Here is a 26530-nt window from a genome sequence, read left to right as displayed (position 1 = left end):
ATATGATTTGATTAAAAGCGAGGTGGACTGTAGTTACTGTATGCCACATTTGTATGTTGGAATGTTTTTTTTTAATTTATATCCCAATAAATGTGCTTTTACGTATTACATGGTACCTGAAATGTGCAAATTGAAAATTGAACACATTTAAAAGCTAGGACAAGGCCTGAAACACCATCGCATCAAAGTTCTTTAGCAGGGGTACAGCCTATTATTGCAATGGCATGCCCACACATAAATAATCCTTATTGAATCGGGAGAGTAGGTAAGTATGCCTGTAGTCAAATCTTTTTTTCACAAATAAGGGTACATTTCCCTCATTCATATTCAGTTAGGATTGCTCAGATCTGCTGAGACCCTCCCATAACAAGCACATTGCACCCCTGCAGACAAATCCTAAACCACTAAGCCACGCAAGGATCTGTTACATTTTGTGTATATACATACATATCAATTGCCTAATAATGTATGTATTGTAAATTTATAAAAACAGCCATATAGAATTGGGAAAGATATATTAGAAAAAAATAGCCATAAATAATAAAATTACATTTGCACTTTAGCCTCATTTTCAGAACTTTGTAATAAAAAATAACCCTCAGTGAAATAGGAACAGGTTACAGAATTAATACTATGAACAATCTAACACAGATTACCCTAATAGAATAAGAGGAACTACTATACATTCCACATGAGAGATCTATCGGAGTCTTATGTTAATGACACATATTATGCCTTAGTGGATAATTACATATTAATATATTGTGTAACTCCAATAAATCAGTGATAGAGTATATCCTTTTATATGCAGCCAGCCTGTTTTATGTCTATTATCTCACGGATATCGCATTACTCTTGTGTGTGGGTTTTCTGGTGTCTAATAAGATGATATTTATGTGTATAACACTTCTCACACTCAGAACATGGAAATTGTTTCTCACCTGTGTGGCTTAGCTGATGTCTATTACGTTTTGATTTCATGGAAAAAGATTTCCCACACTCAGGGCATGGAAATGGCTTCTCACCTGTGTGAGTTCTCTGATGCCTATGAAGATCCAAATTTTGCGCAAAACATTTTCCACACTCAGAGCATGGAAATGGTTTCTCACCCGTGTGAGTTCTCTGATGTTTAAGAAGATCTGCTTTCAATGTAAAACTTTTCTCACACTCGGAACATGGAAAGGGTTTCTCTCCTGTGTGAGTTCTCTGATGCGTAACAAGAGCGTATTTCGATGTCAAACATTTCCCGCACTCAGAACATGGAAACGGATATGCACCTGTGTGACTTCTCTGATGTATAACAAGCCCTGATTTATGTGCATAACATTTCCCACATTCAGAACATAGAAATGGCTTCTCACCTGTGTGAGTTCTCTGATGTATCAAAAGACATGATTTATGTGTGAAACATTTCCCACACTCAGAACATGAAAATGGCCTCTCACCTGTGTGACTTCTCTGATGTGTAACAAGATGTGATTTACATGTAAAAAATTTCTCACACTCTGAGCATGCAATTAGGTGTTCACCTGTGTGAGTTCTCTCATGTTTAACCAAGCTCGACTTCTGTAGAAAACATTTATCACATTCAGAACAGGCAAATACTTTGTGACTTGTACTACATGAAGCGATATCGGAGTCATCAGTAGAACATTTCTCATTATCAGATGGATCAGGTGACACATCAGCACTGTGACGTACGCCATGCATATTTAGGGTAAGGGGGTTTTCTCCAGGAGAATTTCCTGTAATGTTGTCATCTTCTATTTTCAAATCTGAAAACAAAATGGGATATCCATCAGCGGTGCTCCTGCTATCGCGTCCTTGTGCTGGAAATAAACGTATGGTCTTGTATTTACAAGAGGGAGCATTATGTTTTATATTATTAGTCAATTAAAGAAAATTATTCGATAAAACTAAAAACTTTTTACCATTATACCTGTGTGGAGTTTGTATATTCTCCCTGTGCTTGAGTGGGTTTCCTTTGGGTGCTCCGGTTTCCTCCCACACTCCAAAAATATACTGGTAAATTAATTGGCTCCCAACAAAAATGAACCCTAGTGTGATAGGGAATATAGATTATAAAACCATAGATTGCAGTTCCTCTTCCTTGCCTGGGGTGTCGCTCTCTTCCCCTGGGGTGTCAGCACTCTGATTTGAGCAATTAGTTGATTCAGCAGCTGTGCGCTGCACCTGAACTTCCTATATAGACCAACCACACAAGTTCCCTGGGGCTAGTTCATCAAGTCAAGTCTGCCTCAGTATCTGAACTCCGGATTATACTACCAAACTAGTATTCCTTGTGTTTCCTGTTGTTTCTGAGCCTGGTCCCTGCATCCCAATATCCTCTTGCGTCTCATGTAAGTTTACAAAGAAAATGGATCTCAGACTGCACATTCTGGACATATATATATATAATTGGAGGTGCTACCTGTGGAGACCATTGATATATACACAAAGAAGGAATACACAACTCCAAATTAACTGATTATATATAAATACATTTTGCAGTAAATACAATAGACGTTTTTGGCATAATCTTGGCCAAGGTTATGGGTCTGCCCACCATATCCGGGTAACAAGAGGTTGCACCTGTATTTCTTCTACACAGGGAGAGTAATGGGTAATGTCACACATGGTATCATCCCAATGATTAGTGATGTAATCTCTATGGTGATGTCACTTGTACTAATAGGAGGATCACCAGAGTGTGGGGAGGAGACTGGTCAGGTCTCTGGGCTGGTAACACACAGTGACATGATGTGAGGAGGAGAGCAGGAGTATAATAGGGGCTGATGGCTCCTGACTCCCACACTCGGCAGATACTTTCCCTCATTAGTCTGTAGTGACAGAGGAGGGTGTAGGATAAGAGATGGCTGTAGTGACAGAGGAGGGTGTAGGATAAGAGATGGCTGTAGTGACAGAGGAGGGTGTAGGATAAGAGATGGCTGTAGTGACAGAGGAGGGTGTAGGATAAGAGATGGCTGTAGTAACAGAGGAGGGTGTAAGATAAGAGATTGCTGTAGTGACAGAGGAGGGTGTAGGATAAGAGATGGCTGTAGTGACAGAGGAGGGTGTAGGATAAGAGATGGCTGTAGTGACAGAGGAGGGTGTAGGATAAGAGATGGCTGTAGTGACAGAGGAGGGTGTAGGATAAGAGATGGCTGTAGTGACAGAGGAGGGTGTAGGATAAGAGATTGCTATAGTGACAGAGGAGGATGTAGGATAAGAGAGTGCTGTAGTGACAGAGGAGGGTGTAGGATAAGAGATGGCTGTAGTGACAGAGGAGGGTGTAGGATAAGAGATGGCTGTAGTGACAGAGGAGGGTGTAGGATAAGAGATGGCCGTAGTGACAGAGGAGGGTGTAGGGTAAGAGATGGCCGTAGTGACAGAGGAGGATGTAGGATAAGAGAGTGCTGTAGTGACAGAGGAGGGTGTAGGATAAGAGAGTGCTGTAGTGACAGAGGAGGGTGTAGGATAAGAGATGGCTGTAGTGACAGAGGAGGGTGTAGGATAAGAGATGGCTGTAGTGACAGAGGAGGGTGTAGGATAAGAGATGGCTGTAGTAACAGAGGAGGGTGTAAGATAAGAGATGGCTGTAGTGACAGAGGAGGGTGTAGGATAAGAGATGGCTGTAGTGACAGAGGAGGGTGTAGGATAAGAGATGGCTGTAGTGACAGAGGAGGGTGTAGGATAAGAGATGGCTGTAGTGACAGAGGAGGGTGTAGGATAAGAGATGGCTGTAGTGACAGAGGAGGGTGTAGGATAAGAGATGGCTGTAGTGACAGAGGAGGGTGTAGGATAAGAGATGGCTGTAGTGACAGAGGAGGGTGTAGGGTAAGAGATGGCCGTAGTGACAGAGGAGGATGTAGGATAAGAGAGTGCTGTAGTGACAGAGGAGGGTGTAGGATAAGAGAGTGCTGTAGTGACAGAGGAGGGTGTAGGATAAGAGATGGCTGTAGTGACAGAGGAGGGTGTAGGATAAGAGATGGCTGTAGTGACAGAGGAGGGTGTAGGATAAGAGACGGCTGTAGTGACAGAGGAGGGTGTAGGATAAGAGATGGCTGTAGTGACAGAGGAGGGTGTAGGATAAGAGAGTGCTGTAGTGACAGAGGAGGGTGTAGGATAAGATATGGCTGTAGTGACAGAGGAGGGTGTAGGATAAGAGATGGCTGTAGTGACAGAGGAGGGTGTAGGATAAGAGATAGCTGTAGTGACAGAGGAGGGTGTAGGATAAGAGAGTGCTGTAGTGACAGAGGAGGGTGTAGGATAAGAGATTGCTGTAGTGACAGAACAAGGAGAATATGTGACTGTTCTGTACTCAGTGATTATTACTCACCTGTGCTGATAGCTGTAGGGATTTCCTCCTCCTTACACTGCTGATCACACATCACAGACGTCTCTTCTTCTCCCTCTATATTTCCTTCTTTTATATTAGTCAGTTCTTCACCCTAAATAACCCACAAACAATAAAATACAATAATAATGTCAGATTATCAGTAAATCAGATTAAACAGAAGATCAGTGCATTATACACACACAGGTGCTCTATGTTTATACAGCAGAAAGTCACTTTGATATTTGATAAAACCTTAATTACTATCTACTTTATGCTCCGATCTGTAATTGCCTGTAATGATTACTGGTGCACATAAGTAAGAAGGGTCTATAGTACAAATACATCTCCTATTCTATCTGTACATACATTCGCTAGTAAAGGGGACATTGGTTCACAAATTGGGACAAAGTAAATTTTTTTCCGGTTTCTGTTCACTAAGACAAACTCACACACACACACACACAAATACACACACTCATAATATATATATACACACACACAACAACAATAATAGTGACCAGCGCTTAATCCTTATAATCTGACCCAATCTTTGGAAAATCCTTAAATTAAGTGAATACAGTCTATTTAGTCCACACAATGAGCAAACACCTCCCCTGATAAGGGTGGCAGCTGTTATTTCTCCACACAGGACCATTGTTCAAGCAGACTAAAGGGAAGCTATCTAAGAAGTGTGAGAAAACAGCGCCATCTAGTGTAACATATTTCTTAAAAAGTTATTTAAAAGAATTATACAAAACATACAAACGTACTGTATTTATTGAGATTATTTTCTGCAGGTCTCTTCCTACAGGATCCCGATTATCTCAAGGTGAAATATTTTCCTAGCATTGTGGATATGTAATTATTGATAGGAGTGCAACAACACTGGAATGGAGCCACAGGGATATGCCAATGAGACATGGAAATGGTTACACCTATTAAGCTAATTGGTAGCCTATAACTGATTCCCCTTGAGGTATATATTGCTGCTCCAGCAACCTGTGATCTACCCTCCGATGAAATCTCCGCGGGTGGAGAAACGAGTCACATGATCAATTCCAAGCTCTGGAACGCAAACCGGAAGCCGGGAACCGGAAGTATAAGGAGTCGGACAGCGAGTTTGGCAGTGTCTCCTGGCTTGCTATAGCACTGCCATGGGCTGAAAATACAGCATAGTCATCCACAGTGAGTAGTCTTCATTCTAGCACCCTGCATTTGTCACAACCCGTGTAGTTCCTCTTTCCTGCCTGGGGTGTCGCTCTCTGCTCTGGTGCTTCTAGCACACTCAGCTGATGCTACAAGCTTCTGATATACAGACCAGTGTGTGTTAGAAGCACCCGAGCAGAGAGCGACACCCCAGGCAGGAAAGAGGAACTGCACAGGTTGTGACAGGTGGAGGGTGCTAGAATGAGGACTAAGTGAGCATGCCCCTATCCACATCATTTTGTGCCAACTTATAGCAAGCCGCTTTTACAGCCAGCAGTTAGCAGCAGCAATGATCTATTCTCCACTAATATAGGGTAGAGACAAGGACTGTGAGAACCAGGCATTTGTTGAAGTATCTTATTGTTCATTTAGAACATGGTAATGTGTGCACATAAACTAGGAGCAGCAAACTGCCATCTGGTAATATACTGACACCTGCCTGCTCATTGGCTGTGACTGAGGGCTCTATTTACTAAGCCTTGGATGGAGATAAATTATCAGCCAATTACCTCCTTTCAGTTTTCGACCATGAACTAGAAAAAACATTTAATATGCAATATCCAAACATACATGTAAGGTCAGGAAATAGAGCTTATCTGCTGTGGTCCAAATGCATATTCCAGGCAGCAAAGGGTGTAAGTCATCACAGAACCACCTCAATGTGTTTCGTCACGTGCCCACTGGCTGGACTTCATCAGGAGGATAAGTTGTATGTGCAACTGTGTACCCTATATATAAATGTTTCTGACTGGACTTATGAGGCATCTCAGAGACCATCATCACTAATGGTGGAACCTGTCTCCCAGGCACCCTCACCTCACCAGTCATGTCCCTGTGCTAGTAATAGCGATAATAGTGATGTTACTGTGACACTCCCAGACTCCCTCACCTCCCCAGTCAGGTCCCTGTGTTAGTAATAGAGATAATAGTGATGTCACTGTAACACTCCCAGACTCCCTCACCTCCCCAGTCAGGTCCCTGTGTTAGTAATAGAGATAATAGTGATGTCACTGTGACACTCCCAGACTTCCTCACCTCCCCAGTCAGGTCCCTGTGTTAGTAATAAAGATAAGAGTGATGTCACTGTGACACTCACAGACTCCCTCACCTCCCCAGTCAGGTCCCTGTGTTAGTAATAGAGATAATAGTGATGTCACTGTGACACTCCCAGACTCCCTCACCTCCCCAGTCAGGTCCCTGTGTTAGTAATAGAGATAATAGTGATGTCACTGTGACACCCCCAGACTCCCTCACCTCCCCAGTCAGGTCCCTGTGTTAGTAATAGAGATAATAGTGATGTCACTGTGACACCCCCAGACTCCCTCACCTCCCCAGTCAGGTCCCTGTGTTAGTAATAGAGATAATAGTGATGTCACTGTGACACTCCCAGACTCCCTCACCTCCCCAGTCAGGTCCCTGTGTTAGTAATAGAGATAATAGTGATGTCACTGTGACACTCCCAGACTCCCTCACCTCCCCAGTCAGATCCCTGTGTTAGTAATAAAGATAAGAGTGATGTCACTGTGACACTCCCAGACCCCCTCACCTCCCCAGTCAGGTCCCTGTGTTAGTAATAGAGATAAGAGTGATGTCACTGTGACACTCCCAGACTCCCTCACCTCCCCAGTCAAATCCCTGTGTTAGTAATAAAGATAAGAGTGAAGTCACTGTGACACTCCCAGACTCCCTCACCTCCCCAGTCAGGTCCCTGTGTTAGTAATAGAGATAAGAGTGATGTCACTGTGACACTCCCAGACTCCCTCACCTCCCCAGTCAGATCCCTGTGTTAGTAATTGAGATAAGAGTGATGTCACTGTGACATTCCCAGACCCCCTCAATACTCTATACACTATATGGATAATCGCTAAAATGAACTTTAATAAACATAATTTAATCTCTGACCTTGTATATTCTTATATTTTCCATGACGGCATCGATACAGGACTGTCTTCTGGTTATTGTCTTTGTGCCCTTCTCACAGCTTAATCCCTCTGTAAATAGATGACAATAACCACACATGTAAAACAAAGCATAATGAGCCCAGTAATTGTGACTCTGTGTTTACTCCAGTAAATTCTATTGCTGTATATAAAAACTAGCATTTTTCCAAATCTATATCAGCAAAGAATAATTAGGTCTGTCTGAAGGCAGCTCAGTCTAGCTGTGGGTTAAACCCATTCCTCAGCAAAAGCCCCCCGTTATCTCCCGGAGTGTGACGATTCGTTACCACAGTACCCCACACTGATTATAAGGCTCACTGCTAATGGGAGTAATAATACTAAGTGCAGTAAGGAATGAGCACACTCCTGGAGATATATAGCAATAATATACAGATAATGACCAGACAATACCATCATTTATTTATACTTTCACCTGCCAAAGGCCAATGGTATATCTTGTGATCATGTGGAAGACATTGCATTGCGCAGGGTTCCCGCTAGGCTGTTTTAGCGGGGAGCTGCACTCTGCCCGATTTCAAAAGGGCAAAATGTGCCCTGCCCTTTTGGCGGCGCCCAGCTAAAACAACCTGCCCGGTGCTGTTCTCACCCGCAGGCTGCAGTGTCCCGAGGGTGGAAAAAATTAGCGTTGCTGCGATCACCGCATTCGCCCGGCATCTATTCACAGAGACAGACACGCGCCCTTTTTGGGTGAGCATGAGTGCCCCTTTTTAGGTCCGGCGCTGGACCTAGAGTGAACGCTACATGCATAACCTTTTTTAGGGTTTTAATCAGCTAGCTGATCGGAAGGGTTGGGTAAGAGATACCGGCGTTTGGGATCTCGGCGGTCAGAATCCTGACACCGGCATCCCAACAGGGATAGGATACCCACACCTGTCAGTAACTATCCTAACACAACCCCTAACCCGCACTCCTCGCAGCCTAAACCTAATCCCTCGGGACATATAGTTGTACGATCTCCCGAGCGTGCTGGATGATCGATATCGATCATCCAGTACACTATGTACCCACCAACGACTATAGCAACCCGCGATCTCAATATAGTAACCTGGTCGATATCTGTCAGGTCGGCCTGCATGCACGGGCGATGGTTGATATCGTTATCGTCCTTGCGTGCCCACGCATCGCAGGTCGTTGGCCACCGAAAAATGGACAATATGAACAATATGATGTTATCGTTCATTTTTTCCATTTTAAGCATACCATGTACACACCTTAACACTTCCCCTGTTATCACATCTCCTTCCATTCACTCCTCCCAGTCTGCAGCACCTTCAAAGCACCAACCCGTGCTCATCCTCACTGCACCTCACCTGCACTCATCTTCACCGCACATCACGTGCTCATCCTCACTGCACCCCATCCGTGCTTACCTCACTACACGCCACATGTACCCTGCCTCGCTGCACCCCATCCTGGGCACACCCTCAGTCACTGTACCCTACCCGAGATCACGCTCACTGCAGCTTCTCACCCCGTTAACAGCCTCTCCAAAAGCTCTGGGACTTTGCTAGGCCGCCGCCGCCACCACTATTCTGGAGACCACAGAAAAATGGCCGCCGCGGTTCTGCAGTGAGGACATTAGATACGTATGTTGCTCTAGTGTCTAGTGACTGCCAGTATCATGTATGTCGGGGCTGCCGCGCTCGGTCATCCATACACGGGCAGCGCGGCCCACGTTGGACGCTGCTGTGGATACAAGGACAGCGGTGGCCGCTTCTCGCAGACCTCGCTAAGTAACCGCCCCAGCAGCCCCGATATACAGTACATTGGCAGTCACTAGAGTAACATTTATTGCTGTTACTAGTGTCCTCACTGCAGACGCGCGTCGGCCATTTTTCTGTGGTCTCCAGAAAAGGGGAAGAAATCAGCGGGCGGTGGCGGCCTAGCAAAGTCCCACAGCTTTTGGAGAGGCTGTTAACGTGGTGGGATGCAGTGAAGGTGAGCGTGGGTGGGGTGCAGTGAGGGTGAGCGACTGTGCGTGTCTGGGGTGCAGTGACTGAGGTTGTGCACGACGTGGGGTGCAGTGAGGCTGTGTACTGGGTGGGATGCAGTGAAGGTGAGTGTAGGTGGGATGCAGTGAAGGTGTGTACTGGGTGGGATGCAGTGAAGGTGTGTACTGGGTGGGATGCAGTGAGGACTGTGCACAGGGTAGGCTGCTGTGAGGGCGTGTACTGGGTGGGATGCAGTGAAGGTGAGTGTGGGTGGGGTGCAGTGACTGAGGGCGTGCAAAGATAGTGTGTACTAGGTGGGATGCAGTGAAGGTGGGGTGCAGTGAGGGTGAGCACATGTTGGGTGCTGCAGGTGTGAGGAGTAGAGATGGGTAGTGAGTGAGCGTCTCTACACAATGACTGGAATCATTCAGATGTTGGAATGATTGGAGACACTCTCCTCTCTATCCTCTCTATAAGTGGGAGCTGAGTCAGTGGCAGCTCCGCCCCCTATTATTATTATTTTTTTATTATTAACAGTTACTTATATAGCGCAGCATATTCCGTTGCACTTTACAATTTGAATCAACATTAATAGAACAAGACTGGGCTGTAAAAGACACATAAAGGTAAGAGGGCCCTGCTCACAAGTTTACAATGGACAGGGACTGCTGATCCCACCTGTCAGTGCAGAAGTACGATCAGCCCGGATCAGCAGTGTAGGGGGCGGAGCTGTCAGCGACGCACTCGGAGTCACGCTGCTACTGCCAGGGTTTCGGGGGTGTGCTGCGCAGAAGCATGATCTGGGCTGCGGGGGGCAGAGCTGTCAGCGCCGGCACCTCTGCTTCCTACAGCTCTAAAGAGTCGTGTCTCCAGACACTTCACTGAGTACGGGGAATGGATCTGTCCATCCCTAGTGAGGAGTGAATGGAAAGGGGAAGGAGATGTGATAACAGGAGAAGTGTCAGGAAGATCTCTTTTAGTTTCTACATGTTATAGCAGTAGTTCCAATCGGCCGGATGATTAATACCCTAAAGAGATTATGCATGCAATGCCGTCTACATGATAACAGTTATAACATTGTCCTTTGACGGATGAAAGTATAAGTGATGGTATTGCCTAGCCATTATCAGTATATTATTGCTCTGTATCTCCAGGAGTGGGCTCATTCCTTACTGCACTTAGTATTGTTACTCCTATTAGCTGTGAGCATTATAATCAGTGTGGGGTACTGTGGTATCAAATTGGCATACTCCGGGAGATAACAGGGGCTTCTGCCAAGGAATGGGGTTACCCTAGTTCAGTAAATAGACCAGCTAGACTGAGCTGCCTTCAGACAGACCTATATATTCTATGCTGATATAGATTTTGGAAAAAATCCAGTTTTTAAATATAACAATTTAATGGGCTCCTTATGGGGGGCATCCACTAGACGATCTACTCCCTGTCCAATCTCTAAACGATTTTCCCTAGATTTTTTCCCTTGAAATTTTATCTTTCAGTCTGAACGATTTGCAAAAGATCTAACGATAAACTATGTTGTTTCAATCTGTGATTGACAGCTTTCAGCTATAGTGGGCAGATAGTGGTTCATCGTTTGATCGTTCAGCGTGAACGATGTGTAAACGATTTGTAAGCAATCAAGTGAAATTGACCTGCATGTTCAGTCGATAGAGGAGACGATCAAACGACCAGCGGGAGCACGCATCATACATCGTTAGAAACAATTACTGCACGATTTGCAAACGATTTTTAAACGATTGAACGACAACTATATCGTTATTGTTCAATCGCCTGCTAAAATCGTCTAGTGGATGCCCTCCATTAGTCTTTGTTTTACATGTGTGGTTATTGTCACCTACTGTATTTGCAGAGTGATTAAGCTGTGAGAAGGGCACAAAGACAAGAACCAGAAGACTCTTGTAGAGATACCATCATGGAAACGTTAAGAATATACAAGGTCAGAAATGAAATTATGTTTATTAAAGTTAATTTTAGTGATTATTCATCTAGTCTGGAAGTGTCACAGTGACATCACTCTTATCTCTATTACTAACACAGGGACCTGACTGGGGAGGTGAGGGGAGTCTAGGAGTGTCACAGTGACTACAAGAGATATGGTAAGAACTTACCTTTGTTATCTCTGTTTCTACAAAGTCCATAGGGTCCACAGGGTTGACCTTGGGGTATAGGTTGGGAACCAAATCCGGGCACCACGCAGTTAAAGCTTTTAGCTCCCAGGATGCACTGGGTCCACTCTCCCTATAACCCCACCCCCAAGCCAGAGGCACCTCAGTTTGTAAGTAGCCAAAGGCCGGAGGAGGAAAGAAAGAGAGAGAGAAGACTGGAACACTCAATAACCATACTCACAGAGAACGAGACGGGAAACCGGTGACCAGTAACACAGCCCATATGAAGCCAGGTGCATCAGGGCGGGCGCCCTGTGGACCCTATGGACTTCGTAGAAACAGAGATAACAAAGGTAAGTTCTTACGATATCTCTTGTTTTCTACTTCAGGGTCCACAGGGTTGACCTTGGGGATGTCCCAAAGCAGTCCTTATAAGGGTGGGGACGCTCCTGTGCTGAGAGGAGAATCCGTCGCCCAAAGGATGCATCCTGAGAGGCAAAGGAAACCAATGCATAGAACCTTAAAAAGATGTGGACAGAAGACCGCGTGGCCACTTTGCAAGGCAGAACAGCCAAGGCGCCACAGTGAGCCGCCCACGAGGGGCCCACAGCCCAAGTAGAATAAGTATCAACCAAAACAGAAAGGCCTATCCTATGTGTAGGCCCCTGAGTCATACGAAGTCATCTAGCCAATGTCAAAATATCGGCCGGCCATCGTTCCCTGTGAAGTCCAAAGACCACAAATAAGGAGTCTGAGAACCTGAAGGAACCTGAACGGATCACATAAATCCGGAGAGGCCGGACCACAGTCAGTCAATGAGGCCACAGCAGCCGAGAGGACTGGTGACTAAAATGTCAGTTCCATAAGTTCCAGAATAATATGGAACTTAAAAACCACTTTAGGAAAAGACCCAGGGCGAGTGCAACTCACACCCCTGACATGGTGAACCATCCTGTAGAGGGAGCCACCTGAGAACGCTCCCAATTCCGACACTCTCCTGGCGGATGCAAACGCCATAAGAGAGAGAGACAGCCTAATCTATAGACCATGTAATGGCTATCAAGGCTAGTGGTTCAAATGAAAGTCCCAGGAGGGCACGAAGAACCACTACTAAATCCCAAGGAGCCCCTAAGGGAGATAAAGGGAGGCATAATCCATAAAAAACACCCTGAAGGATGAACCGGATACCAGAGAGTGGAGTAATTCCACATCCAAACCAAACTGACAGTGCAGAGATCCTCACTGACAGGAAGGCCAGGCAGAGGGCGATACTCAAGCCAGCTGTAAGGAATGCCAGAACCTCTGGAAATCCTAATCACCGGAGGACCGTAGCGACAGGTACGATACCATAAGAATTATGTATGCCACAGTCTGTGGTAGATCCCAGCAAAGTCTGGCCTATCTGCTCTAAACATCTCAATGATGACAGAGCCAGGGAAGCCCTAGGACCACAGTAGAGACGCAGTCAAAGACAAACGATCCAGGTCCAGGGAAAAACAAGGACCCTGAGACAACAGGTCCGGATAGTGAAGCAGTAGGAATGGAGCATCGATGAGGAGACTCCGAAAATCTTAGTACCAGTAACGACTGGGACGAAGTGGAGCCACCAGAAGGAAAGCCCCACCGTCTCAAATTAAACTTCCGAAGACCTCGAGGAAGAAGGGAGACCGGAGGACCCAGGTACACAAAGTGGAAGGACCACTTCACTGACAAAGAGTCACTAAAGGTAGCTTCAGTACCCCTAGAGCTGGACTGTAACACCGGCAGTGTGTGATAGAGTCAGAAGGCCATGAGGATCAATCACCTCAGGAAGGCCCCCTCTGCTCACCAGGAGTTGAAACTTCTCTTGGAGAAGAGACTAGTCCCCGGGATGCATGTCGTGATGGCTGAGGAAGCCCACTTCCCAATGGAGAGCTCCCGGAATGAACACTGCAGAGATGGCCAGGAGGAGACCCTTGGACTATGTCCGAATGTATGACATTCCTGTCATTACCACCCAACTACCAGTGTTGCGTAGACGGAAGCCACTGTTGTGACACTGTCGGACTGAACCTATTCAGGTTTACCGTGACATATGTGTTAGGCCAGAGTGAAGGCCCAAGACAGCCTAAAGTTCCAACAAGTTAAGTGGCAGGGTGGAAGCGAGAGACGTCCAACTGCCCCGAAACGAATACGGACCAGACACTGTCTGTAGCAAAGAATACCCTGGACGAGATGGCCGTAGCCACCCGGACAGAGACAGATTCGCCTCCGGAGAGAGCATCATCGTTTGAACAGCGATCCGATGGAAAAAACTCGATCCATCTGGAGAGAAGTCAATTATGGCAAGGCCTGGAATGGAACTGAGCACATTCCACCCTGCCAAAAAGTAGACCCTCTGGATAATTGACCGCGCATCACAGAGAGTAATGACATATGTCGACTGTGTAAACATCCGCACACTCCAAGTTGAAGAGTGGAGATCTTGTCTTACACCAGAAAAATTCTCAGATTCTGAGACTCCAGCACGGCTCCCAGATGAAGAATACCATGTGAGGGATGCAGGGAGGACTGTTTCCCCGTTGATTAAGTATCTGTGCCGAGAAGAAGCCACGGTTATCCTGACCTGGCGGTAAAGTACCTCAGTGATCCTGCTAAAAGCAGGAGGCCGTGCAGATAATGGAGCAGTCGGATACACTGAACAGGTGAACTGTCAGAAAATCCATAAAGCTGGTAAACCCCGGTGGGGCTGAGGACAGTCCCAAAAGGCAGAGCCCGAAAATTGCAAATGTTGCTGTGGCACAGCAAACCTGAACCCATGCTGATGAGAGGGCTCTATATGTACCCGTAGGTACGTGTCCTGAATACTCAGATATACCAGAAAGTCCCCAGGTTCCAAACATCGGATGATGGAGCATGGTGGACTCCTCCTGAGTCCAGACACCCTTGGAATTTGAGACAGAGGATAGGCAAATGAGGACCAGTCGGCCACTGCCTCAGAAAGAAAGTAGAACAACCAGTCCCTCGCTGAGATAGTGAGGCTGGCCGAAATAGCTCTGCTTACCGCAAAGACTGTATAGCTTTCTGGATTTGTAAGGCCCTGATCGGGTCTGAAGAAGGGCCCGTGTAACAACACCTGTGAGGAGGCCGCCTGAGCAATGAGAGGCCGTACCCGTGAGAGATTACGACTCCTACCCAAGCATCCGTGGTGACTTGACACCAGCACTGGGTGAACTGAGAATCGGTATCTCACTCTGGAATCCCCCAGATGTAGACCTGTCCCGTCAGGCTGAAGGTTTATCCTTAGGCGTAGAAGCAGGGTTGTCTGGAAGTCCAGGACTGCTCGAACTGGATATGGTGGCCCCCATGGAGGGCCGACAGCCTAGGAAAAAAACAGGCCTCTAGGCTGACCCTGAGGACCAAAAGACCTAACAGATTTAGTCCGAATGTAGTGGGAGTAGCTAAAGACGGTATCTTCCCATTAGTGATACTGCCAATGATGCAACAATCTTATCAAGGTCAGAACCAAACAAGAACTTCCCCATGGAAGGTGTCCGCACTTCTGGTTTCCCATAACGCAGCCATAGGGTATTGCGGCGGATACAGTCGCAGCCGAAACCCAGAAGGTTAGAAGACTGGCATCCAATGTAGGTATTCCCACATATGACAACTGCATATTTTATGTGAGCGGCAAAAGACATTTGAACTCCAGACGTGTTGGAGGGAAAAAACATTACAAATGCATCAGCCCAGTATGCAATAGTATTAACCAACCATGCGATGGCCATGGTAGGACAGGCAACAGGCCCTGAAAACGAGTATATTGATTTCAGGCAAAGTACCACCTACGGATCCGTAAAATCCGTCCAGGCCGGGATGGGAGACGTATTAATGCCTGTAACCCGACGATTAACATACAAATCCACCCCAGGAGGTGATTTCTATTACTTGTGATGACCCTCAAGGAATGGGAAACAGGAGGCCTATGTGACTCCTCGTATCTGGCGACAGCCAGACTCCCGCCCTAAGATCCACCTGCTGGGCAGAAATGGGGAATGTATGATACAGGTGTAGGATCGACATTCTCTATAACCAATAAAAAAAAAAAAAAAAAAAAAAAATTCAGGCGCATATATAATAAAACTCTTAATATAAAATTAATCTGCAATTAAGTTAAAATGACAGTGATTTCCTGCTGCTCCTACAGAGTAAATCTGTAATACTCTAAACGAACAAGCAAAAACTATTATACAATAATAAGGAGCGCAAAAAATATATCAAGATATCAAAAAGATATTTAATAAACAAAACATATATCTATAGACACATTCATAAAATAGCAGTTAGCACAATAAGTATTAGTATACATTAAAAGACATACTGATATATCCTCAGAAGTAGTTAATAAAATGCTAAGAAATTAATGAACTCCGTCTAATGAGAACTCAATTTTGGGAGCAGTCAATTAGTGTGCTTTTTAGACAAAATGATGTTCAGTTGCCTTTATATGGATAGTCTTATCCTTCTCTCCAGAGAAAGTAATTTCACCATCAGTGTTAAATCTCCACTCTCTTTATAGTTAGTGTCCATAAATTAATCCATATTAGCAGCCCATAGATGACAGAAGATTTTAAAGTCAATCTTACCACTGTTGCTGCTGGAAATAGTGGGGGTTCTGCTTAATCAATCTCCACTGTTCTATAGAGTATGAACTGCCACTGATGAGGGCAGTAAAGCTCTGCTTCCTCTGTTGCTGCTGTTCCAGTATGCAGGCTGACAGTGGAGAGGAATGGCACAATTCACAGGAGGGAGCAGGATGAAAAGTACACTTAGCCAACTTCTGGTCAGGAGACCTGATATTTCAGCAATAAGTCGTCTTATGCAGCTGCTCTAAGACGGAGTGTCCCTGTACCTTAACGCGTTTCTCTGCTATTTAGGGTAGCAGTTCATACTCTATAGAACAGTGGAGATTGATTAAGCTGTGAAAAACCCCGGCAGGGAGTGATAGTCTGTGACACAGGGGTAAAGTGCAAGAAACTGCGAGATACCCTGACATGAAAAGGGCAGTATGGTGAAGTAACCCCAAGTGAGTTACGACAATGTGGCCCACCCGGCGATCCGCAAAAGGAGAGGATCCTGAGAAATAAACTGCCCAAGGGGGTCGTGCAAGGGGCCCGGCACCACATGGCGCCGCATACATAACCCTTTCTGAGTCAAATCCTCCGCACTAATACATGCAGGCCATGACTTGCAGGATAGCAAAAATGGGTACAGTATCACGCTCTATCCCCTGGTCAGACATATCTGACTAACCATCTTGACGGAAATATGGCAACGTGCAGCACGCAACAGTATGTGACCAACCTCACAAATATTAACAAGTATATATATGTGAGGTCTCAGAACCACCCCAGGTACACCTGTATTAGGGCAGCTTGTAAAGAAAAGGGATAGATATACACTGACAGGTGAGAGAAAAAGCAGACAGTCAGCACTAGCATAAGTCACATACAATGCAGAAAAATATATATACATACATTTGCATGACATATAATATACTGCACAATGTCGCTACATTCATCTGCCCAGATTCAGTGTCTGGGAAGGCTATAGCGCTGTGTACACTCACCCAAATGGCCAGGTACGCAGGGGGACTGGGCTCACTTTCATCCTAGGAGTTCTGCAGCACCACAGAGAGAAAATGGCCGCTGGAGACCTCAGAAGAAGCGTGGCCCGCGGAGGAAGCAGCTCAGCGATGCCAGACTGTAGTATTGAAAGGCGCGCTGAGCTGAGGGGAGGAGCTGCTAGACAGGGAAGGCTTCCTCCCCTGGCTAGCAATTAACCCCCCGGGATGCCGGCACCCGCCGCCGCTATAATCCCTGGTGGGCTAGTGGACACGCGGGGTATGCCTCCATGGAGGGGGAGCCCGCCGCTAGCTCCTCCGGTCTGTCCCCAGAGACCGGAGGCATAAGGCTGCATGCACACGCGGGTCACCGCAAGCGGTGACCACCCGACTTACCTGTCCCCGTCGATCCGGCAGCAGCCCAGGGATTCCTCCAGAGCCCGGCTAGTTAAGACTCTGGGGTCCCGCTGCGATCCCCAGGTCTGTACTGGCGTTGCAGCGCCAGCGGGTTGTAGGAGCGGCAGCTTAGACGTCCATTGGACAGTCTGATACTGCCGCTCTGAAGAGGAGTAGTAAAAAAAAAAGAATAATAAAAACTCTTAAAATAAATTTTAAGCTTAAGGGCTGCTAAGCAGCCACCCTGCGCCAAGGGTGACCCGACTCCGGCCGGGCACCAACTTTAACTGAGGTGCCTCTGGCTTGGGGGTGGGGTTAAAGGGATAGTGGACCCAGTGCATCCTGGGAGCTAAAAGCTTTAACTGCGTGGTGCCCGGATTTGGTTCCCAAACTATACCCCAAGGTCAACCCTGTGGACCACCTATGGACTGGGGAGGTGAGGGGAGTCTGGGAGTGTCACAGTGACATCACTATTATCTCTATTACTAACACAGGGTCCTGACTGGGGAGGTGAGGGGGTCTGGGAGTGTCACAGTGACATCACTATTATCTCTATTACTAACACAGGGACCTGTCTGGGGAGGTGAGGGAGTCTGGCAGACAGTCTCCATCATTAGTGTTTGTGTAGTGTCATTCTAGAACCCAGCACCTGTCACAACCCGTGTAGTTCCTCCTTCCTGCCTGGGGTGTCGCTCTCTGCTTTGATACTTCTAGGACACTCAGCTGATGCAACAAACTGCTCAGATACAGACCAGAGTGTGCTAGAAGCCTCACAGCAGAAAGTAACACCCCAGGCAGGAAAGAGGAACTGCACAGGTTGTGACAGGTGCAGGGTGCTAGAATGAAGGCTACTGTAATTGTGGTCTCTAATTATGTCCCCTGTTTAATAGGACTTTGCCTCTTTGATGCTATAATATTCAAATTCCAATTATAAACTATATTGGTTATTTTATTTAAAGATCAGCCCTTTACTAAGTGGACACAGCACACTGAGAGTTAGAATGCCAGTTATGATGGTTATTATAAGACAGACACTTTTATACATTTTTCAAACTCGCTCCTCCCAAATACACTCTGCTTCTGGCAGAACAATAGCAACTTCCTTTTTAGTAAACATGTGTTTCTCTACTAACTCTATTACCATATATAGGGGTCTATTTATTAAGCTTTGTTAGGTGATAAGGTACCAGCCAATCAGCTCCTAACTGCCATGTCACAGGCAGTGTTTGAAAAATGGCAGTTAGGAGCTGATTGGCTGGTACCTTATCACCTAACTGCCATTTTTCAAACACTGCCCGTGACATGGCAGTTAGGAGCTTATTGGCTGGTACCTCATCACCGTTCACTTTATCTCCTAACAATGCTTAGTAAATAGACCCCATAGTCTAATATCTGTTCTAGTCCTTGAGGGGGAGGGAGAGGGATAAAATACTTAACTGCATGTGTATCCTAACCCTGCCAGGATGCCAGTGTCGGGATTCTGAATGCTGGACCCTGAGCGCCGGCATCCTGTACCCAACCCGGATAGGCGTACCGCAGTCACATAGATGCGTCCTCGGGAATTCCGCATTTTGTACTGTACACGCGTTTCGGAGGAATTCGCAGCCAACTTGCCTTCAATTCTGCATGGACTTCAGTCTTTTTTTAGTGAACTTAGAAGGATCCTCTTGCCCCACATGTGCCAAATATAGCTGCCTCTGCACCGGAAGAGTTACTGCCCTGGGCGTGTAATGCATTGCACATCAGTGTCTGGACAAGTGCTATACTGGGGGGGTAACGTACTAGTGGGAAGATGTTGGGTGTGTACACATATAAAATAGGAGGAGGAAAGGGCTCCCTCTAGTGTACTAGTTACAGTACTATTTGGTAAGTGTATAAACAAGTTATACATTTCTGGCATGCCTGCGTTACGCTGGATGTTTATAGCTTATCTGTTTAGCTGCACCTATATTTATTCTGGTACGTCTACATTGTATTGGATAGTTCCACCCCTACACACACAGCTCAGCCTTAACATTAAAACCACTGACAGAGGATGTAAATAACATTGATTATCGCTCTACAATGGCACCCGGGAAGGGTTATGACAGATTGGGCAGCAAGTGAGCACTTTTGAAGATGATGTGTTGGAAAAATGGGCAAGTGTATGGATCTGAGCGACTTTAATAAGGGCCAAAATGTGATGGCTAGACAACAGGGTCAGAGCATCTCCAAACGGCAGGTCTTGTGGGGTGTTCCGGGATGCAGTGGTTAGTAGCTACCAATAGTCCAAGGAAGGACAACCGGTGAACCAATGACAAGGTAATTTGCGTCCAAGGGTCATTGATGTGCGAGGGGAGTGAAGGCTAGCCCGTCTGGTCCTGTCCCACAGAAGAGCTGCTGTAGCACAAATAGCTGATAAAGTTGCCTATGATAGAAAGGTGTCAGTACACACAGTGCGTTGCAGCTGGCTGTGTATGGTGTCCGTAGCAGCAGACCGGTCACAGTGCACATGATGACTCCTGTCTATCGTGGAAAGCGCCTACAATGGGCATGTACTAGACCATGGAGCAATGGTAGAAGGTGACCTGGTCTGAGGAATAACGTTTCCTTTTATATCATGTGGATGGCCGGGTGCGTGTGTGCGTAGCTTACCTAGGGAAGAGCTGGCACCAGGATGCACTATGGGAAGTAGGCAAGCCGGCGGAGGCATGGTGATGCTCTGGGCCATGTTCTGCTGGGAAACCTTGGGCCCTGGCATTCATGTGGGTGTTACTCTGACACGTACCAGCTACCTAACCATTGCTGCAGACCGTGCACCCCTTCATGGCAACAGTATTCCCTGATGGCAGTGGCCTCTCTCAGCAGGATAATGCGCCCGGCTGCCACACTGCAAACATTGATCAGGAACATGAGAAAGAGCTCAAGGTGATGACTTGGCCTCCAGACTCCGCAGATCTCAGTTAGATCCAGCATGTGTGGGATGTGTTGGACAAAACAAGTCTGAGCCATGGAGGCCCCAGCTCACATCTTACAGGACTGACCGACTCTGCTGCTAACGTCTTGGTGCCAGATACCATAGGACACATTCAGAGGTCTTGTGGAGTCCATGGCCCGACTGGTCAGAGCTGTTCTGGTGGCACAAGGGGGAACTACACAATATCCGGCAGGTAGTTTTAATGTTATGGCTGATCGGTGTGTATATATATATATATATATATATATATAATACCACTATCTGTCTCACCATCTAAACTTGCACCTGTCCTGTGTCAGGTGCTGTTTTTCCATCCGAGTACCACCATGCTAAGTGAACAGCTGAGCGTCTCTGTCCGCAACAGCTTTCAACGATACACCTGCGATAGTCCCCAACCAGCCCATTAGATGGAACATCTCAGTATTTGCGCTAAGCCACCCCCCTATCATCACCCATCACATTACTACGCTGCGTCTACATAGGTCACAGCCCGGGCGCACCTGAGCCTTCCGGAACAGCTCAGCGCTGCCCAGACCGCAGTACAATAAAGGCGGATCTGACCGGCGGCTCTGACATCGCTGACCCTGCAGGATACTTGCCAACCGTTCACGTCAACAAATACAACAATAGCAGATAGGAGCATCAAGTAGATAGTAATTAAGGTTTTATCTTGTACCAAAGTGACTTTCTGCTGTATAAACATAGAGCACCTGTGTGTGTGTCTAATACACTGATCTTCTGTTTAATCTGATTTACTGATAATCTGACATTATTATTGTGTTTTATTGTTTTGTGGGTTAATTAGGGTGAAGAACTGACTAATATAAAAGAAGAAAATGTAGAGGGAGAAGAGGAGACGTCTGTGATGTGTGATCAGCAGTGTAAGGAGGAGGAAATCCCTACAGCTATCAGCACAGGTGAGTAATAATCACTAAGTACAGAACAGTCACATATTCTCCTTGTTCTGTCACTACAGCAATCTCTTATCCTACACCCTCCTCTGTCACTACAGCCATCTCTTATCCTACACCCTCCTCTGTCACTACAGCCATCTCTTATCCTACACCCTCCTCTGTCACTACAGCACTCTCTTATCCTACACCCTCCTCTGTCACTACAGCACTCTCTTATCCTACACCCTCCTCTGTCACTACAGCCATCTCTTATATTACACCTTCCTCTGTCACTACAGCCATCTCTTATCCTACACCCTCCTCTGTCACTACAGCAATCTCTTATCCTACACCCTCCTCTGTCACTACAGCCATCTCTTATCCTGCACCCTCCTCTGTCACTACAGCAATCTCTTATCCTACACCCTCCTCTGTCACTACAGCCATCTCTTATCCTGCACCCTCCTCTGTCACTACAGCAATCTCTTCTCCTACACCCTCCTCTGTCACTACAGCACTCTCTTATCCTACACCCTCCTCTGTCACTACAGCCATCTATCTTACACCCTCCTTTGTCACTACAGCCATCTCTTATCCTACACCCTCCTCTGTCACTACAGCCATCTCTTATCCTACACCCTCCTCTGTCACTACAGCACTCTCTTATCCTACACCCTCCTCTGTCACTACAGCCATCTCTTATCCTGCACCCTCCTCTGTCACTACAGCAATCTCTTATCCTACACCCTCCTCTGTCACTACAGCAATCTCTTATCCTACACCCTCCTCTGTCACTACAGCCATCTCTTATCCTGCACCCTCCTCTGTCACTACAGCAATCTCTTATCCTACACCCTTCTCTGTCACTACAGCCATCTCTTATCCTACACCCTCCTCTGTCACTACAGCCATCTCTTATCCTACACCCTCCTCTGTCACTACAGCACTCTCTTATCCTACACCCTCCTCTGTCACTACAGCAATCTCTTATCCTACACCCTCCTCTGTCACTACAGCCATCTCTTATCCTACACCCTCCTCTGTCACTACAGCACTCTCTTATCCTACACCCTCCTCTGTCACTACAGCACTCTCTTATCCTACACCCTCCTCTGTCACTACAGCACTCTCTTATCCTACACCCTCCTCTGTCACTACAGCACTCTCTTATCCTACACCCTCCTCTGTCACTACAGCCATCTCTTATATTACACCTTCCTCTGTCACTACAGCCATCTCTTATCCTACACCCTCCTCTGTCACTACAGCCATCTCTTATCCTACACCCTCCTCTGTCACTACAGCCATCTCTTATCCTACACCCTCCTCTGTCACTACAGCCATCTCTTATCCTGCACCCTCCTCTGTCACTACAGCAATCTCTTATCCTACACCCTCCTCTGTCACTACAGCAATCTCTTATCCTACACCCTCCTCTGTCACTACAGCCATCTCTTATCCTGCACCCTCCTCTGTCACTACAGCAATCTCTTATCCTACACCCTTCTCTGTCACTACAGCCATCTCTTATCCTACACCCTCCTCTGTCACTACAGCCATCTCTTATCCTACACCCTCCTCTGTCACTACAGCCATCTCTTATCCTGCACCCTCCTCTGTCACTACAGCAATCTCTTATCCTACACCCTCCTCTGTCACTACTGCAATCTCTTAACCTACACCCTTCTCTGTCACTACAGTAATCTCTTATCCTACACCCTCCTCTGTCACTACAGCAATCTCTTATCCTACACCCTTCTCTGTCACTACAGCAATCTCTTATCCTACACCCTCCTCTGTCACTACAGCAATCTCTTATCCTACACCCTCCTCTGTCACTACAGCCATCTCTTATCCTACACCCTCCTCTGTCACTACAGCCATCTCTTATCCTACACCCTCCTCTGTCACTACAGCAATCTCTTATCCTACACCCTCCTCTGTCACTACAGCAATCTCTTATCCTACACCCTCCTCTGTCACTACAGCCATCTCTTATCCTACACCCTCCTCTGTGACTACAGCAATCTCTTATCCTACACCCTCCTCTGTGACTACAGCAATCTCTTATCCTACACCCTCCTCTGTCACTACAGCAATCTCTTATCCTACACCCTCCTCTGTCACTACAGCAATCTCTTATCTTACACCCTGCTCTGTCACTACAGCCATCTCCTATCCTACACCTTCCTCTGTCACTACAGCCATCTCTTAGCCTACACTACAACACTCTCTTATCCTACACCCTCCTCTGTCACTACAGCCATCTCTTAGCCTACACCCTCCTCTGTCACTACAGCAATCTCTTATCGTACACCTTCCTCTGTCACTACAGCAATCTCTTATCCTACACCCTCCTCTGTCACTACAGCAATCACTTATCTTACACCCTGCTCTGTCACTACAGCCATCTCTTATCCTACACCTTCCTCTGTCACTACAGCCATCTCTTACCCTACACTACAGTAATCTCTTATCCTACACCCTCCTCTGTCAGTACAGACTGTTGAGGGAAAGTATCTGCCGAGTGGGAGACTTAGGAGCCATCAGCCCCTATTATACTCCTGCTCTCCCCCTCACATCATGACACTGTGTGTTACCAGCCCAGAGACGTGACCAGTCTCCTGTTCTTTGTATGCTGCCAGCCTCCCCACACTCTGGTGATCCTCCTATCAGTACAAGTGACATCGTCATAGAGATTCCATCACTAAGCATTGGAATGATACCCTGTGTGACATTACCCATTATCCTCCTTGTGCAGTATCACGTGAACACTCATTAGCTCCCTTGTGTAATAATTCCTTCAGTATGGAGGCTTTGCACTCATACTCACTCTGTCCAACCGCTGCCCTTTCCATTCTGGGCTTGTCAGCATGGAAGCTTGAAGTTGACAAATGGAACATGTAGATGTGTCTTCACTGGATGTCCATGCGCCAGATGACTTGAGATGCCCCGAGAGGAGCCGCGTAGCGTATTTTTCTAAAATTTTGTACCAAAATACGCTAAGCTGTGACCATGCAGATTACTTTTACACACATATGTATACGCAGGAACTTGGCGTGGGGAAAAAGCCGCAGACGCTCGAATCGGGGCCCTTTATACAAAGATTAAGACCCGTGGCACATAGAGGCACATATGCCGCACACCCCATTGATCAGGGTATGCTAGCAATGTAGTTTTGTTACTTCTATGTGTTTCAGTTGTGCGAATAAGATTTACATTTCCAGCGAAAGATGCTGGAGTCGCACAGGACCTGGGGCGCTCAGAGAGGCTATTTGGTGCGACTGTAGTAGCAGTAAAAAAGAACACATCTGTATAGAGGCTGCTGCCCTGTGTTTTGGGGGTTTGTTTGTTACTTGTGTGTCCAGCTGCAAAACTTCAATTGTAAACTCATTGCTGCAACTTGCTGCAGCTTTAGCAAATCCTGTACTATTTGCACATATATAATGGTAATAAGTTTTTAGTTTTACCAAATAATATTCTTTAAATTTAATGAAAAAAATTATCCCTCGTGTAAAAACAAGATATCTATTACTATACATTTATTACCAGCACAAGGACGGATAGCAGTAGCACCTCTAATGGATTTCCCATTTTGTTTTCAGATTTGAAAATAGAAGATGACAGCATCACAGAAAATTCTCCTGGAGAAAGCGCCCTTACCCTAAATATGCATGGCGTACGTCACAGTGCTGATGTATCACCTGATCCCTCTGATAATGAGGAATTTTCTACTGATGACTCCGATATCGCTTCATGTAGTACAAGTCGCACAGTATTTGCTTGTTCTGAATGTGATAAATGTTTTCTACATAAGTCGCGCTTAGTTAGACATGAGAGAACTCACACTGGTGAGCGACCATTTGCATGCTCAGAGTGTGGGAAGTGTTTTACATCTAAATCACATCTTGTTACACATCAGAGAACTCACACAGGTGAGAGGCCATTTCCATGCTCAAAGTGTGGGAAATGTTTTACATCTAAATCATATCTTGTTAAACATCATGAGAGAACTCACACAGGTGACCAACCATTTCCATGCTCAGAGTGTGGGAAATGTTTTGCATCTAAATCATATCTTGTTGCACATCAAAGAACACACACAGGTGAGAGGCCGTTTCCATGTTCTGAATGTGGGAAATGTTTTACACTGAAAGCACATCTTCTTCGACATCAGAGAACTCACACAGGTGAGAAGCCATTTCCATGTTCTGAATGTGGGAAATGCTTTACAATGAAAGCTCATCATCTTCTGCATCAGAGAACTCACACAGGTGAAAAGCCATTTTCATGTTCTGAGTGTTGGAAATGTTTTGCATCGAAACCAGCTCTTGTTGCACATCAGCGAACTCACACTGGAGAGAAACCCTTTCCATGTTCTGAGTGTGAGAAACGTTTTACTTTGAAAGCAGATCTTCTTAAACATCAGAGAACTCACACGGGTGAGAAGCCATTTCCATGCTCTGAGTGTGGGAAATGGTTTGCGCAAAAAATGGATCTTCGTAAGCATCAGAGAACTCACACAGGTGAGAAGCCGTTTCCATGCCCTGAATGTGGGAAATGTTTTTCCAAGATATCAAAACTTAATAGACATCAGCTAAGCCACACAGGTGAGAAACAATTTCCATGTTCTGAGTGTGAGAAATGTTATGCACGTAAATATCATCTTATTAGACACCAGAAATCCATACACAAGAGTAATGCGATATCCGAGTGATGATGGACATAAAACAGGCTGGCTGCAAATAAAAGTTGCCATATATATGATTTACTCTATCCTATATTGTCAACACTTATTGGAGCTACACAATATATTCATATTTATTTTCCACAAAAAAGCATAATATGTGTGATTTACTGAAGACTCAGATTGTTCATGTGTAATGTATTGTAGAACCTCTTATTCTATTAGTGTGATCCGTGGGATATAGTTGATATTATTAATTCCATCTCCTGTTCCTATCTCACCGAGAGTCGTTTTTTTCATGAAGCTCCGAAAATGTGGCTAAAGTGCAAATGCAATTTTCTTATATATGGCTATTTTTTCTAATATATATGTTCTCTATCCTATATGGCTATTTTTATAAATTGACAATAAGTACATTGTTAGACAAATATAT

At 45.9% G+C, this 26530-nt stretch overlaps 2 protein-coding genes across 6 annotated transcripts in view; one reads left to right on the top strand and one right to left on the bottom strand.

Annotated features, from left to right (window-relative positions):
• Positions 1-8894, bottom strand: part of LOC148507970 (uncharacterized) — a 112157-nt gene extending 103263 nt beyond the window's left edge. Inside the window, exons 1-4 of the mRNA XM_088445055.1 lie at positions 8817-8894; positions 7448-7536; positions 4340-4451; positions 854-1775 (exon numbers count right to left, since the gene is read on the bottom strand). Of these exons, the coding sequence (XP_088301181.1) occupies positions 854-1775; positions 4340-4451; positions 7448-7536; positions 8817-8826 (1133 nt within the window). The 5' untranslated portion in view covers positions 8827-8894. The remainder of the gene's footprint in view (positions 1-853; positions 1776-4339; positions 4452-7447; positions 7537-8816) is intronic.
• A 235-nt stretch (positions 8895-9129) lies between these two features.
• On the top strand, positions 9130-26177 carry LOC148507969 (uncharacterized). 5 transcript variants are annotated; one of them, XM_088445132.1, is made up of 5 exons: positions 9823-10063; positions 11308-11394; positions 11496-11554; positions 21323-21434; positions 25016-26177. In XM_088445132.1, exons 3-5 carry the CDS (start codon positions 11552-11554, stop codon positions 26125-26127), a joined length of 1227 nt encoding a protein of 408 aa, XP_088301258.1. In that variant the 5' UTR covers positions 9823-10063; positions 11308-11394; positions 11496-11551; the 3' UTR covers positions 26128-26177. The 5 variants fall into 5 exon arrangements, with proteins under 5 accessions (XP_088301254.1, XP_088301257.1, XP_088301255.1 ...); XM_088445128.1 differs by lacking the exons at positions 9823-10063; positions 11496-11554 and adding an exon at positions 9130-9444; XM_088445131.1 differs by lacking the exons at positions 9823-10063; positions 11496-11554 and adding an exon at positions 9659-9697.
• The last annotated feature ends 353 nt before the right edge of the window (positions 26178-26530 follow it).

The sequence above is a fragment of the Taudactylus pleione genome, unplaced genomic scaffold, assembly GCF_031769625.1.
Source record: "Taudactylus pleione unplaced genomic scaffold, aTauple2 ptg000377l, whole genome shotgun sequence".
NCBI classification, from domain to species: Eukaryota; Metazoa; Chordata; class Amphibia; order Anura; family Myobatrachidae; genus Taudactylus; species Taudactylus pleione.
Note: the sequence above shows the minus strand (reverse complement) of the source record. Positions and strands in the feature narration are given on the sequence as shown.